Source organism: Dipodomys spectabilis, unplaced genomic scaffold, assembly GCF_019054845.1.
Source record: "Dipodomys spectabilis isolate Male_0828 unplaced genomic scaffold, ASM1905484v1 ptg000302l, whole genome shotgun sequence".
Lineage (NCBI taxonomy): Eukaryota > Metazoa > Chordata > Mammalia > Rodentia > Heteromyidae > Dipodomys > Dipodomys spectabilis.
The window spans coordinates 490600-505119 of record NW_024870979.1 but is presented as its reverse complement, the minus strand read 5'-3'; the positions used below and the strand labels follow the sequence as shown (position 1 = coordinate 505119).

The 14520-nt window shown below is 49.9% G+C and overlaps 1 protein-coding gene across 2 annotated transcripts in view; it reads left to right on the top strand.

Moving 5' to 3' along the window:
• Synj2 (synaptojanin 2) overlaps positions 1-14520 on the top strand; it is an 85691-nt gene that overhangs the window by 51206 nt on the left and 19965 nt on the right. For both annotated transcript variants that reach the window (XM_042702071.1, XM_042702070.1), the window contains exons 8-16: positions 2072-2244; positions 3480-3561; positions 4203-4352; positions 4426-4591; positions 6815-7006; positions 7899-7980; positions 8934-9074; positions 10459-10651; positions 12745-12903. In XM_042702071.1, the coding sequence (XP_042558005.1) occupies positions 2072-2244; positions 3480-3561; positions 4203-4352; positions 4426-4591; positions 6815-7006; positions 7899-7980; positions 8934-9074; positions 10459-10651; positions 12745-12903 (1338 nt within the window). The remainder of the gene's footprint in view (positions 1-2071; positions 2245-3479; positions 3562-4202; positions 4353-4425; positions 4592-6814; positions 7007-7898; positions 7981-8933; positions 9075-10458; positions 10652-12744; positions 12904-14520) is intronic.

Below are 14520 nucleotides of genomic sequence, written 5' to 3'. Positions count from 1 at the left end.
CAGGTGAACCTCTTGCTCCCTGGGCAGCCTTCAAGACTCTGGTACTGTGTGCCAGCTCCTAGTAGGCTCTTCCACCTCTTAGCTGCCCAGAGCCAAGAGCCCAGGTCCCTGATAGGGAAGCGTTGCAGTTGAGTCCAACCTGTGAGCAATCAGTCTGTCATGGAAGATTCTGGAATGAGTGTCATTGGCCTCCTTGTTGCTTGCCGAGGTTCCTGTGGGCCTCTGGTTAGTAGAAGCTGGAGGAAGCCCCTTATAGAGAGAACCTAAAGCTACCTCAGCCTAAGGTCAGGCCAGTCTAAGGCTGATGTGTGCAGCCTCCACTTCCACATGACCCCTGACCTCTGACCCCCTCACTGAAGGAAGCCTAGTTCAGCCAGAGCACTTGTTTTACTCTGTAGAAAAGTCACATGCAGCCGGGCGCTGGTGGCTCACGCCTGTAATCCTAGCAACTCAGGAGGCTGAGATCTGAGGGTCGCGGTTCAAAGCCAGCCCGGGCAGGAGAGACCATGAGACTCCTATCTCCAATAAACCACCAGAAAACCGGAAGTGGCGCTGTAGCTCAAGTGGTAGAGCGCTCGCCTTGAGCTAAAGAACTGAGGGACAGCGCCCAGGCCCAGAGTTCAAGCCCCACGACCGACAAAAAAAAAGTCACATGCTTGAAACAGGGACTTTCTGGTTGCTACTTTTATTTGGCCAAATCTGCCTTTCCTGTTTGGTTTGTTGCCATGAGCAACAAGCTCAAGAAATCTCTCCTCCTACTCATCTTGGCAGTGATGCTGGCTGCTTATTTTAAGGAAGAAGTAAGGGGAAAGGAAAATTCCCAACAACCAAAAAAATGTGCCCTTCCCTTTTCTGCCTGAGTTCTGGAGAAGGGCCGTGCTTGGCCTTCCCCAGGGCTGGTGGCCCTGCCTCTGGCTTGGGAGTCAAGGCTTCTTTTCTACCCAGATGGCAGGAGTCAGTCCAGTGGGGAGCACAGGTCCTGGGGCAGGTCACAAAAGAGGTGCATTCTGGCAGGACCCCTGGGGCGTGGCTCTGACTAGGAAGTCGCTCAACCAGGCTGAGGCCAGTATTGGCAACCTGCCTGAATCCTGGCGGTCATCAGATCACAGCAGAACAGGGGCTGGCTCCAGGGTAACTCTAAACCACCAGTCACACGGCTGAGTTTGCAGGCGACTCCATCCATAAAATCTTTCTTGAAGATGGCAGTGTGTGTCCATTTATATTCTGACTACCCATGGTAATCAAGTCCTGGTCTGTTGGTCCTCAGCACCTCTGGCTCTGCAGATGTGTGGCTTGGTCTTACCCCGTCCGCCATGTAGCTGTAGAGAGGCCTAGAGGTGGGCAGCCTGGGATGTCCACTCTGTCCTTGACCCTGGGGAGCAGGCAGAAGAGTTTCTGAGCTAGGAAGCTTCATGTGGAAGGGCCTTGTGTCTGAGAAGAACATCCTGGGCTACCAGCAGCCCCAGACTCTGCTTCTTCCCTTTCCCCACCTTCCCTCTGACTCCAGGGTCGCCGCCCTGTCTCTGGTCACCCACATTCTGAGGTGTCACCGTTCTGTATACCCCAGTGGCTGCCTCAGCCAGCACCAGGGCCACCGCAGAGGCCCCCATTCCTGGTGCTGGTGTCTGTCAGGATGGGGCTGGTTACCAAGGCAACGGGAGCTGGATTGTGAGCTCTGTAGCCTGCCACATGCTGCTGTCTTTGAGGGCTGGGGCACTTGGGCCGTCTGAAGAACAGGGCAACCCTTCCCTTGCCTGTGCCTCGCAGAGCCCTGCAGGGTGGGATGTCCCCAGGGTGCCACCCCTGCTCTGGGCTCTTTTTGCCCAAGGGGGGCCTTCTGCCTTTGTGCAGGCAAGATTTTCTTAGCTTCTGTCTTCCTAGGGCCTTTGTCCTGTACTTCCGTTTCAAGGTCAGGCTGGTCCATGGCCTGGTCGTCTGTGAGCCTCCTAGCTGATCTGAGCACACTAATGGGCAACTGTGGTTGGCTGCAGAACGAGCTGCCAAAGGAAGTGTGCCGTCACCATCCTGCTGCTGCCCCTGTGCCCTTACACCTTCCTCTTTCCCTTTGCAGAAGTTGCTCTGGGCTTCTTGCCACGCCAGCGACACGCCTATGATCAATTTTGACTTCCATCAGCTTGCCAAAGGTGGGAAGCTAGAGAAATTGGAGAACCTGTTGAAGCCTCAGTTAAAGCTACACTGGGATGACTTTGACGTGTTTGCCAAGGGCGAGAATGTAAGTCCACGGTGAGTCTGGTCTGAGCTTGGTCTTCCTGCTGGATGAGGGGCTCAGGGGCTGTAACCCACAGGGCAGTGCTCCTCAGGGCTTGCCTGCCCTTCTGGATCATAAGCAGGGTGATTCTGGGCCTCTGTGGTTCTAGTTTGCTCCTCTCCTTTCCTGCTGAAATGAGCTTGTGAATTCTGTGAGTAGGTGGCAAAGCCTAGTACGCGGGATAAAGAAGCACCCTAATAGAAGAGACAGGGTTAAAACCTAGGGCTGAGATGACCACAGTACGACAGGACTTGTCGTGATCACGTGAGGAGAGCTGGGGCAAACCACGGTGCCAGGGAGGCTGCGCTGTGGTGACTTGTCCAGGGCCCAGAGGAAAACGGGTTTACTCAGCGTGCAGTCAGTCAATCCTCCTCACGTGTAGACTCCACACTAGTGGATTCATCTATTCAGTTCAGCTCATTGGTAACCTCAGAATCTCGTCATAGCCCTCTCATGTTCACTCACAGACCTGCAGAGCAGTGGAACATGTGCCTTCTCTCAAGGGCCCGTGTGTTCTCGTTTGCTGTCTAATTGCATGGTTCACTTCTTTCTGTGCTTTTCTTGGTAACTTCACTGTTTAAAAGGGCTCCAAGCCCAGCATGAAGGTGCGGCTTGACATCTCTAAGCCTTAGAAGGCGGTGATGTGCCTTCCATAGGACACACTTAGATAAGCTTCCTTCAGGCCTGAGTTGTAGTGTCTTTGGCTGGGAGTTCAGTGTGGATGAAGCAGCAGTCTGCTGGAGCCCTTCAGCTTTCAGTGCATTCATATAAGTCATGTCCCAATAAGCTCACTGTAGGTTGAAAACATCCTAAGTCAAAGGTGTGTTTAGTACTCCAATTAACCATCAAGAACCACCCTAAGGGGCTAGCTACATGTGTTTACACAGAAACCATGAGCAAGTTGAGGGCAGTGTTGTGGCCAGAGGCTCACAGGTACCTAACGACTCTTTTTCCCAGGAGCAAGGAAGGCAGCATTTGGTAATTGAATGTTCTCATTCAATTCTCATTCACTGTGGGTAGCAGAGCTGCCCTTCCTTGCCCGAGAGCCAGGGCTAGGTCTACAGAGAGTGCATTCTGGGGTCTGTAGGGCATTTCTGCAGGGAGGAGCCCAGGGGTTCTCTCCTGAACAAGATTCCATAGAAGTTGACAGACTAGAGCCATGGACTATGTGTCCCTGAATTGATTCCATTTTTTTCTTGTGGTCCTTAAGTTTTCAGAAAGGCACTCTGCGGATGAACTGTCTTGACTGCCTGAACCGAACCAACGCTGTTCAGAGTTTCATCGCACTCGAGGTCCGTCTCCTGATCATCTGCATTGTGTCTCACACCCTCAGTGGGCCAGGCTGGGCCTGCCTAACATGCCTTCAGCTTCACTGGTTGGCTTTCCAGTGATGGGGCCGGTGACAGGGATGCGCTGGGGCCTCTGGACAGGTTCTCTGAGAGGTGGCTTGCCTGGGCCTCCGTGTGTGTCTCCCTGTCATAGGCTTGCTTATTCACACACTCATGGAATGCATCCCAGCCTTAGCTTCCCAAAGGCACCAGGCACCCTTGAGAAAGAGCGTATCTGTGTAGTGATTGTCATGAATACTGCTGGGCCGGGCCAGAGGGAGGCTGGCTCTGAAGCCAGAGGCAGCATGCCTGAGTCTGTTGGTGTAGCCCAGCTGCCTGGCTGACTTCTCCATTCCATCTTGGAGGGAGGGAACTGGGGTCACTTCCTGCTGCCCCCCTCAGTGCTTGCTATCTACTATCAGTGATAGTGGGTGGTCAGGCATCAGAAAGAAGGCTGGGAAGTTGGATCAAGGAGCCACTCTGTCCTGCTCATATCTCAGGGTAGCACAGGGTCTGCAGTGTGCTGGATATAGCACCCACTAGGAGGCCCCTGTGAGCATTCCCTGTAGGCAGCCCAATGCAGCTGTCTCCTCTGTCTCCCTCAGGTCCTTCACCTCCAGCTCGAGAGCCTGGGGCTGAACTCAAAACCCATTGTTGACCGCTTTGTGGAGTCCTTCAAAGCCATGTGGTCTCTGAATGGGCATAGCCTGAGCAAGGTGTTCACAGGCAGCAGGGCCCTGGAAGGGAAGGCCAAGGTAGGAGCGGGGCGAGGGGGCAGGGAGGGTAGCCTCACGGGTCCCTCTCACACCTGTGCTTGGTCTCCTGCAGGTGGGGAAGCTGAAAGATGGGGCCCGGTCCATGTCTCGTACCATCCAGTCCAACTTCTTCGATGGGGTGAAGCAGGAAGCCATCAAGCTGCTGCTGGTTGGCGACGTCCACAATGAGGAATCAACAGACAAAGGCAGGATGCTTCTGGACAACACTGCCCTCCTGGGTAATGAGTTCTGCCCTGCTTGCATGAGGGTGTCTCTGGTCTACTTTGGGGGCGCAGGTGGTGGTAGAGGCTGAGGTTAACTATCCCCAGGACCCTACCAGGAAATCCAAGATGGCGGGTGGAAGATAGGTAAGAGATTTTGATCTGTCTTTGGTCTAAGTGGTGGGCTGACGCAGCTTTTAATTGATACTGTGCAGTTCTTCCTCACTATTGGGAAGGCATTGTTGTTAGGATCCCTGCAGAGACCAAAATCCAAAGATCCTCGAGTCCGTAATGAAAATGGCACCATCTTTGCAAATAACATCTACCCGTACTCTTATGTACTTTGTCATCTCTAGATACTTGACCCATCTAGTGCTATGGAAATCATTTTTCTACTATATTGTTTAGAGGAAACTATAAGATAAAGTCTCTGTACATGTTTAGTACAGCTGTAATTTTTTTGCCAAGTAATTCCAATCTGTGGTTGAATGGATAGGTACACTGCAGGTGGCTGTTTCTCGGGAGCTGGCCCTTCTGGACTCCCCTATTTTTTGGAGTGCCTGTGGAGAGGAAGGAAGGAAGGGGCAGGACTATGAAGGAGTCTGCACTGTGTCTGTGTCTTTGAAGCTAACTCATTTCAGAAATGTCCTTGGAGACCTGGGCTCCCTGTCTCCCTGATAGGTGTCTTGTGACCCAGGGAGCTTCTGGAGGGAGGGGGAGCCTGCAGTCCTTTGTTGGCCCCTGAGGACATTTCCTGGGGGAAGTACGTGGGACAAGGCATGTCCAGTGTCAGGAAGGCTATTAAGAGCCCATCAGTGCTAGAGGATTTTTTTGGGAAAATTTTAATAAAAGCTTATTCCCTAGAGCATGTGGCCTTCATAAGTAAAGGAAAAGAAGGGGAGACTGGCATTTTTACAAGAATGAGACAATTTTAGACTTTTTGGGGTATGTTTGAGAGAGAAATTAGCCCATGTTTACAATGGCTCCATTCTTTTTCTCTCTCATTCTTCCATATATTGAGGTTGCTTTCGGGCCTCTGATAGCCAAGGTGAAATTAACTTCTGCTCTGGGAATAGTTCTAGCTCAGAAAAGCTGAGCAAGCTCCAGATTCCATAGTGAGGCTTATTTAGTGGCAAAGCAGAGGAGATTTGGGTCAAGTCTCTAGATTAAAACATTGGAAGCCGGGTGCTGGTAGCTCACACCTGTAATCCTAGCTATTCAGGAGACTGAGATCTGAAGATAACTGTTCAAAGCCAGCCTGGGCAGGAAATTCAGTGAGACTCTTATCTCCAATAAACTACCAGAAAACTGGAAGTGGCACTGTGGCTCAAGTGGTAGAGCACTTGCCTTGAGCTGAAGAGCTGAGGGACAGTGCCCAGGCCCAGAGTTCAAGCCCCACAATCAACCAAAAACAACAACAACAACAACAAAAGGATGTATTTTGGTTAAGAGGGTAGCTGGTGATGGTTATTCTTTCTTTTTTTTTTTTTTTGTCGTTGTGGGGCTTGAACTCTGGTCCTGGGCACTGTCCCTTAGCTCTTCAGCTCAAGGTGAGCTCTCTACCACTTGAGCCACAGCGCCACTTCTGGTTTTCTGAGTGATTTTTTGGAGATAAGAGTCTCACAGACTTTCCTGCCCAGGCTGGCTTTGAACTGAGCCTCAGATCTCAGCCTCCTGAGTAGCTAGGATTACAGGCATGAGCCATCAGTGCCCACTTAGATTCATTTGTTAATGCTTTAAGTCTGAAGGCAAATAAATAAGCAAAACAGACCCTTTCAGGTATACAGGATGGAAGTAGAAAATGCAAAGCTGGGGCTTTGGGTTGATGAGGCACTTAGGGTTATCTGTAATATATTACAAATTATAACATTTCATTTATACAACATACACATAGCACATTATTTATATTGTCCACCGAAGTGTCCTCTTGCTTGCTTTCATTCCTCTGCTATGTTCTGTGGGATCATGGCGAGAATGCACAGGGACTTTCTCCCTCTGTGTCTGTGAGATTTCTTGTGATCTGATCCTCACATGACTTCTATGAGTAATGGCATGCAGGGTGTATTTCTGGTCCTGTGTTTTTGTACGTTGATGGGAGGTGGTGTGGTTAGTGTCATCTTTCTATGTTGTGGTCCACATCTGCAGGGCTGTGAGCCGTCTCTGGCAGGCCACCCTCCTGTGCTTTGGGAGGTGCCTGGCTCTGGGCTGGAGAGGGACTTGCCTCTTTATGCCTCCTGACAGTGACTCCCAGGATCCTGAAAGCCATGACCGAGCGCCAGTCAGAATTCACAAATTTTAAGCGGGTTCAAATCGCCGTGGGGACCTGGAACGTGAACGGAGGGAAGCAGTTCCGGAGCAACCTCCTGGGGACGGCGGAGCTCGCAGACTGGCTGTTGGACGCTCCCCAGCTCTTGGGAGCTGTGGACTCTCAGGGTGAGGGCAGTCACGTCACACAGGTGAAGACAAGACATCTGACGTTTTGTCAAACCTGCAGCAGCAGGTTGACCGCCTCAGTAGCACCTCTTCCTGTAACATTGGCGTTTACATGCCTCAAAGTGTTTAAAACGGTGGGCTAACCTTCTGGAATGCTACCTAGCAAATTAACTCTGACTCGTTTCCAAATATTTGGAAGGATTATCAGAATGACACTCTTTTTTTGTGGGGGGTGGGGGGGTTAGTATTAGGGCTTGAACTCAAGGCTTTGCACTCTTTTGCTCAAGTCTGGCCTTAACATTTGATCTATAACTATACTTCTACCCTTTTTCTAGTTAATTAGAGATAAGAGTCTCTGGGATTTATCTGCCTGGGTTGGCTTTGAACTGTGATCCTCAGATCTCAGACTGCTGAGTAGCCACTAGCACTCAGCTTTTCTTTCCTTCACAGGCAGAGATTTTTGCAGTTTAGCTTTGGGTCATTGGAATCCGATTGTCATCAGGAATGACAACCTAAATGCCAAGCTGCTGTCTGGAGCTGCGGAGCCAGGCTTGCAATTAAAGTTGGTCCTGTCCAGGCCAGCTACACATTGTGCTTCCCTAATCTGGTACTCTGAAATCCACAGTGCACCCACATTCCTGACCTTGTATGACAGGTCTCAGTCAACATTCAGGTGCATGGAAAATGCTATATAATACCTCCTTTGGGTAGGTTTATAAACAAGTGAATTTCATGTTTAGGCCTAAGCTCCATCCCCAAAGAATCACATCAGATCTGAAATCTGGTCCTGGCACCAAGTGGTGCACTTAGAAGAGGGCAACACAGACCCTGTGAACCAGTAGTGCAGGACATGGAGGTTCTGATTTCCTGCATCTCTTGCTTTACCCGCCAGATGACAGCACCCCAGCCGATGTATTTGCTGTGGGGTTTGAAGAGATGGTCGAGCTGAGTGCTGGGAATATCGTCAATGCCAGGTAAGGGCCAAGAGCCTGCCTGGGGAACAGGGCCCCAAAGTCTGCTCACAGCTGCTCTGGTCTAGCGGCCTGCGGCCCTGGTGCCGTGTGCACTTCTGGCTGTTCTCCTTCTCCACACTCACCATGTGCTGCCCTATTCCCCTCTGCCCGCCAGTGAAGGAAATGGATGGAAGGTCTGGTTATCACTGTGTCTGTGGGGAGCCTGGGCCATGGGGTGCAGGGAGCTGGCATGTGTGAACTGGGATCCCAGGGCGGGCAGGGCTGGGGGGCAGGAAGAGAGGGCTGATTCACATTTCCTGGGGAGAGACGAGAAAGCATGAGTGTGTCTCTTGATACCAGGCAGGAAGGAGAGAGCCAGACCGTCAGGTTAACTGGCACAAAACCAACCAGACATTCCCTCCAAGCTTCTCTAGTTTTATTTCAAGGAACTTTTTTTACACATAAATAAAATTGCCTCTATGGAGCTCTTATGAGCAGATCCTAGCTAGGTGTCAGGGGTGAGGAGAGACTGCTGAGAGGTGTGAGGCACCACGGGAAACATCAGCTAGTTCACGAGAGGGATCACGGCACAGTAGTCACATTGGGTACAGAATCACTTTTATTTAAAAAAAAAAATAGCAATTGCCAGGTGCCAGCGGCTCACTCCTGTAATCCTAGCTATTCAGGAGGCTGAGATCTGAGGATTGTAGATCAAAGCCAGCCCAGGCAGGGAAGTCCATGAAACTATCTCCAAGTAACCAGTTAAAAAAAAGAAATGGGGCTTTGGCTCAAGTGGTAGAGCACCAATCTTGAGGGAAAAAAAGGCTAAAAGGATATAGTACCTGGCCCTGAGTTCAAGCCTCAGTACCAGGACCAAAATTAAAAAAAAAAAAAAAATAGGGCCAGAAGGGTTAGTCAGTGGGAGGCGGCCTTCCTGCTAACCTCTTGCCCTTCTCCTACCCTTCCTTGTCCAGCGCCACCAACAGAAAGGTGTGGGGTGAGCAGCTTCAGAAAGCCATCTCACGCTCCCACAGGTACACTCTCCTGGCTTCGGCACAGCTGGTGGGCGTCTGTCTTTATATCTTTGTGCGTCCATACCATGTCCCATTCATCAGGTAAGAACATTTAGTTTATAAACGTCTGGGGAAGGAGGGGGTGTGAGTCTTTGTATTTTGTTCTATGACTTCTCTCCCCTCCACCCTGCGAGCCCCCGCTTTCCCCGGGAATCCTGCTGCCAGGGTCAGGTCCTGCCATTATTCTAGGTGATAGAGCAAATCTCCCAAGGAAAACAGGGCTGAATAGGATATTGTCTGGCAATAAAAAAGCCAAGACAGAGAACCCCTAACTCAGGAAGCTGACCTTCCCTAGGCAGAGACAATCTTGATGGTTATCAAGATTATCACCAAACCTGAGTCTTGGGCAAGGAAGGGCTTTCTTGGAGTTTTACAGACAGGAAACCACTGAGCAAGAGCTGAGTAACTGGGCAGGAAATGTCAATTCTATCAAAGAAGTCGGATCAACCATGGGGAGGGGTGAGGCAGAGAATCGGGGGATTTCCCTGAGGTGGTCTGAGGTCTCCCTGTTGTGCATGCATGTACATGCATTCTCTCTCTCTCTCTCTCTCTCTCTCTCTCTCTCTTTCCCCCCCTCCTTCCCTCCCTCCCTGCTGTCCCTGCCTTGTTTAGCTTAGCTCACAACCCTTTGACATGTTGTCACCTTACCTTGTCTACCAGGCAGGAGGTCTGTGGCCTGGTTCTGGAAACATTAAGTACTTGGGTATAGGGTCACATGCACTCATGTGTATTCAGGTATGCATTTGCATACAAGCCCAAACAGTGTGCATTAGCAGTAGTACTCACTGGACACTTTGTGGAAAATGAACTATACAACTTGTGTCTGGGGTTGGGAGGGAAGAACTGGGAGAGAGTAAGGGAAGGGGTGATGCTGTCCAAAAAGAAATGTATTCTTTATCTGACTTAGGGAACTGTAACCCCTCTGTACTTCACCTTTAAATAACAACAACAACACAAAGAAGTGTGCATTGCAGGAAAGTCAGCTTGAGACCACCTCTCGGACCAACCCAAATAGCTGCCTCCGAGCTCTCAAAACATGTGGCTGGCTGGATGGCCCCTGCCATCCGTCCAGGAGCACTGGATGGGGCGGGCTGGGCCACAGGCTTGTGACTGCTAGGGCAGACATAGCGGCAGTGTGTGCAGCTTCATGGGGTACTTGAAAATCCTTCCCAGGGAGGGAGGCCCTGGTGAAGAGCACTGTGCACCCCCATGAGGCAGCACTTAGCAGCGAGAGGAAGCAGCCTCCTGGCCAGGCAGACAACAATAGCTATGCTGGTCACCGTGATGCTGGCTGCAGAGGATGAGACTGAGCAGGCTCTGGGCCCAGGGCTCAGCGCAGCGGCCTGGTGCTGCTGCTGGCCTCTCTGTGGCAGGATGGTTTGCACTGGTCTGTGGCCAACGGAAGGTTCATGTTCTTCTGTTGCAGGGACGTGGCCATAGACACAGTGAAGACTGGCATGGGGGGAAAGGCTGGGAACAAGGGCGCCGTGGGCATCCGCTTCCAGTTCCACAGCAGCAGCTTCTGCTTCATCTGTAGCCATCTGACGGCCGGGCAGTCGCAAGTGAAGGAGAGGAATGAAGACTACCGGGAGATCACGCACAAGCTCTCCTTCCCTGCAGTGAGTGGGGCCTCCCGGCACTCTTCTGCCATCAGGAGCAAGATTCGAGAACCATAACCACAGGGAGGGTCCCTGTCACCAGGGGCTCCGGGGCTGGGGGAGGGGAGGCATGGCGGCATACCTGGGGACTCCAGGGGTGCACAGAGCCCAGCTCTCCCATGTTCTGGCCTCTCCTATTCTCCCTTCTTGGAGGTTCTTAGGTGCCCCTGCCTTGCTTAGGTACATTTCCCTGGTTTTCTAATTCACATGATAGAATGGGGAGCGAAATAAGTATGTCTGTGTCTGGCTCAAGTTTGTGAAGAACATTTACATCCAAGCACTATAAGATTTCATTTTCTTGGAGGAGGGATATAGACTTAGTATTTGGGAATGTACAGTCTTCACACATACCTCTGTTGCTCAGCTAAGAACTTTTCCTTTCACATCAGCCAATCATGACTAAGAGCCTGCATTTCCTGTCGCCACTACCACTGGCTGCAATGCAGGCCAGACTGCCCTCTAGTGGCAGCCCAGAGGTTTCCATGTTGAAGCCAATAGACTGTATTTTCACATTTAGATTTTAACGTCCTCCTCATGCAAAGAGGATGCTCTGGTCACATTCAGCCTGGGATGGATGGCCAGGTCCCATCTCTTCCCTAAAGGGAGGTCATACATCTCCTGTCCTGGCCACAGTCTTCTGACCTCAGAGGAAGGCTAGCTGGGCCCTGGACACCAGCGTCTTAGATGATGGATCTGTTCTGTTCCCTGTGGGAACAAAGTCTGTGGACTGGGCTACCAAGTCTGCAAGGCAAAAACAAAAACAGCCAGACGCCGGTGGCTCACGCCTGTCATCCTAGCTACTCAGGAGGCTGAGATCTGAGGATCATGTTTCAAAGCCAGCAGGAAAGTCCGTGAGACTCTTATTTCCAATAAACCATCAGAAAACCGGAAGCTGAGCTGAGCTGAGGGACAGTATCCAAGCCCAGAGTTTAAGCCCCACGACCGACATAGAAACCCCCAAAACCTCTTTAGTTTTTCATGACAAGTCCTGATCCTTTCTTCTATTTCTTGAGTTAAAAGAATAAACAAGAAAAGGAACCTGAAAATTTTAAATTCCTGTGTAGTTAAAAACAAAATCTAACTCTTTTGGTCAAAAAGTACTACATTGAAATGTTATACTTGGAATACACCCCTAAATAATTAAAAAATTTATAATATGCCCCCCAAATAACAAAAGCATTGAGGATATCTCTGTTAATTCTCTATTCTGCTGATGTCCAGTGCAAGGGGAAATGGGGGAATATCACATAGTGGGGAGACAAATGAATTTTGGAGCTGGGTTCAGATCTCTCTCTCTCTGTCTCTCTCTCTCTGTCTCTCTGTCTCTGTCTCTGTCTCTCTCTATCTCTGTCTCTCTTTCCCTCTCCCCTTCTCCCCCCTGCCTCGCCATCTGTGCCATCTGTGCCAGTATTGAGGCTTGAACTCATGGCCTGGGGAAAGCTGTCCCTTAGCTTTTTGGCTCAAGGCTGACACTAGAGTGTCACTTGAGCTACACCTCCATTAGGGATTTGGGTGATTAATTGGAGATGCAGTCTCATGAACTTTCCTGCCCAGGCTGACTTTGAACCTCAACCTTCAGCCTTAGCTTCCTGAATAGCTAAGATTTTAGCCAGGAGCCGCTGGCAGCTGCTATCATTGGAATCAGGGAAGCGCTCCCCAGATCTGAGCTCTGGGCAGCCAGGCTGGGTTGGGAGGAGGCCATCACAGGGCATAAGCTCAGGGAAGTCTCAGTATTATGAGCGTTTTCCCACCTGGCTTTCCTAACACAGAACACTTCAGTATCTGGTGCCTACATCTTGGGATGTAGCTAAGAAACAGAGCCCCGCCTGGTTGTTAGGGTAGGGATTGTGTCGGAAATGGCAGACTAAATGTCAGTAGTTATACTTCCCATTAGAGTTAGAGTGCTGTGTCCAAACTATTCAGGAACCATTATTTAAGCGAGACATAATGGAAAGCCTAAAAGAAGCAGCTTAAGAAAGACACTGTTTGTCCTCTCCCCTCCCATCTGCCAAACTCCATGGGCTGGAATGACTGTGGTTTTCTTTGCAACTTAGGGGAGAAACATTTTTTCTCATGATTACGTGTTTTGGTGTGGTGATTTCAACTATCGCATAGATCTTACTTATGAAGAAGTCTTCTATTTTGTTAAACGCCAAGACTGGAAGAAACTTCTGGAATTTGATCAGCTACAGCTACAGAAATCAAGTGGAAAAGTAAGTTGTGCTTGCTCTGATGTGGGATGAATATGGAATATAGTTCCGATATGGAATGATTTCTCCTGTGTTTACGAGTGTTCACCAAATTTTCACAAGTGGATTGATGTTTCTGATACTGTAGAAAACTGGAGGACTTCTAAAGTTAGGGAAACAACAGTGTACACACACACCACACGCACACGCGCACTCCCCCCCCCAAACAGCAAACAGCAGTGTGTACACACACACCCCCCCGTCCTATTGGCTAACCATATATGGAGTTCATGTGTCTTCTCTGGGCTGGATCAGCCATCAGGGTAGAGGATCACCTGAGAGCATTCAACCCAGCAGGGGGAGCCAAGAGCACCCCAGAACTTGTGTCTTTCCCTTTATGCCTTTGGACACCCTGACTCCGCTGGGTCCACTGGTAAAAGGCTGTTCTGCATTAGGCTCAGAGCTGCCTGCGGGTGGTGGGGATTTTGGTGTCAGATGAGGGGTGAGTACTGATGAATGAACCTACCCTACTCCTTCTCACACCTGTTCAGTAGCCAGAGAAACCACCTATAGCAACTCAGACAACCACCTGTGATACTTTGGATTTGAATATTACTCATTCTGCTTTGGTGATATCTCTATTTCTTGTTGGTGAAAACACTAACAAATTCCAATAGTATATAATACTATATTATATACCACTGTATATAATAACTTGCATACCAATTTGTGCCCTATAATGGTGTTATACCATTTTGTTTTCATTATTTTTTGGATTAAGTAGTTGTACAAAGACAGTGCCACACCACAAAGCGGTTTATGAATAGACTGCGTCTTCCTCAGTGTCGCCCCTTCAATGTTCTCACCTGCCTGCAGCCCACTCCTTCCCTTACTTGCTTAATTTCATGGAAAATACAGTGAATTCTTGACTGCATTCTCCCCCACCCCCATTCATTCGTCAACCTCTCAGCCCTTGGCCCCATTTCCCTTTTTGGATGTACCCGTTCCCTAGCGTTGATTTTGTTGGGTTTGACCTAGTCTTTCTAAAAGATTATACTACTTGAGCTCTCCATAGAGTCTATTATACTTCACTTAATTCACTTGTAACCACTTGCATACCACCCAATGTGCTTACTTATAGATTTATGAAGGTAGCCATGCAACCTGTTTCTCTATACCCATTTTATGGTCAAGGAAGACTGAAAGTAAAGTCAAATTGCTTACCCCGCTGACAGGGCAGGTATCACAGGCAATAATTTGGTCCCAAACTGTCCAAGGTTTCCATCCACAGCCCCTGTGCAGGTTCCTAGGGGAGCCTCAGGCTTAGGCATGAGTTTCAACTATGGAATCTGTGCTTCTAGATCATTCCAGCAGCCTTCAGATGTCCCCGATTATCCTCTCTTCCAGTGGCTACTGTTACTTATGTCAATGTCTGTTAGACTCCTAGATGTCTGGGCCAAGACAGGGAGGTGCATCGAAATGCCATTGCCTTTGAGAGTGGGGCCAGTTATATCTGGGGAGAAGGAAATTAAGGCGTCTCTGCGAGTAAGACTCTGCTCATCCTTGGAGGTTTGCTCTGCCTTTGCACCTCTCAGTGCCTGCTAGGGCACAGATGGGCGAGAGTGGACGTGTGGACTATAC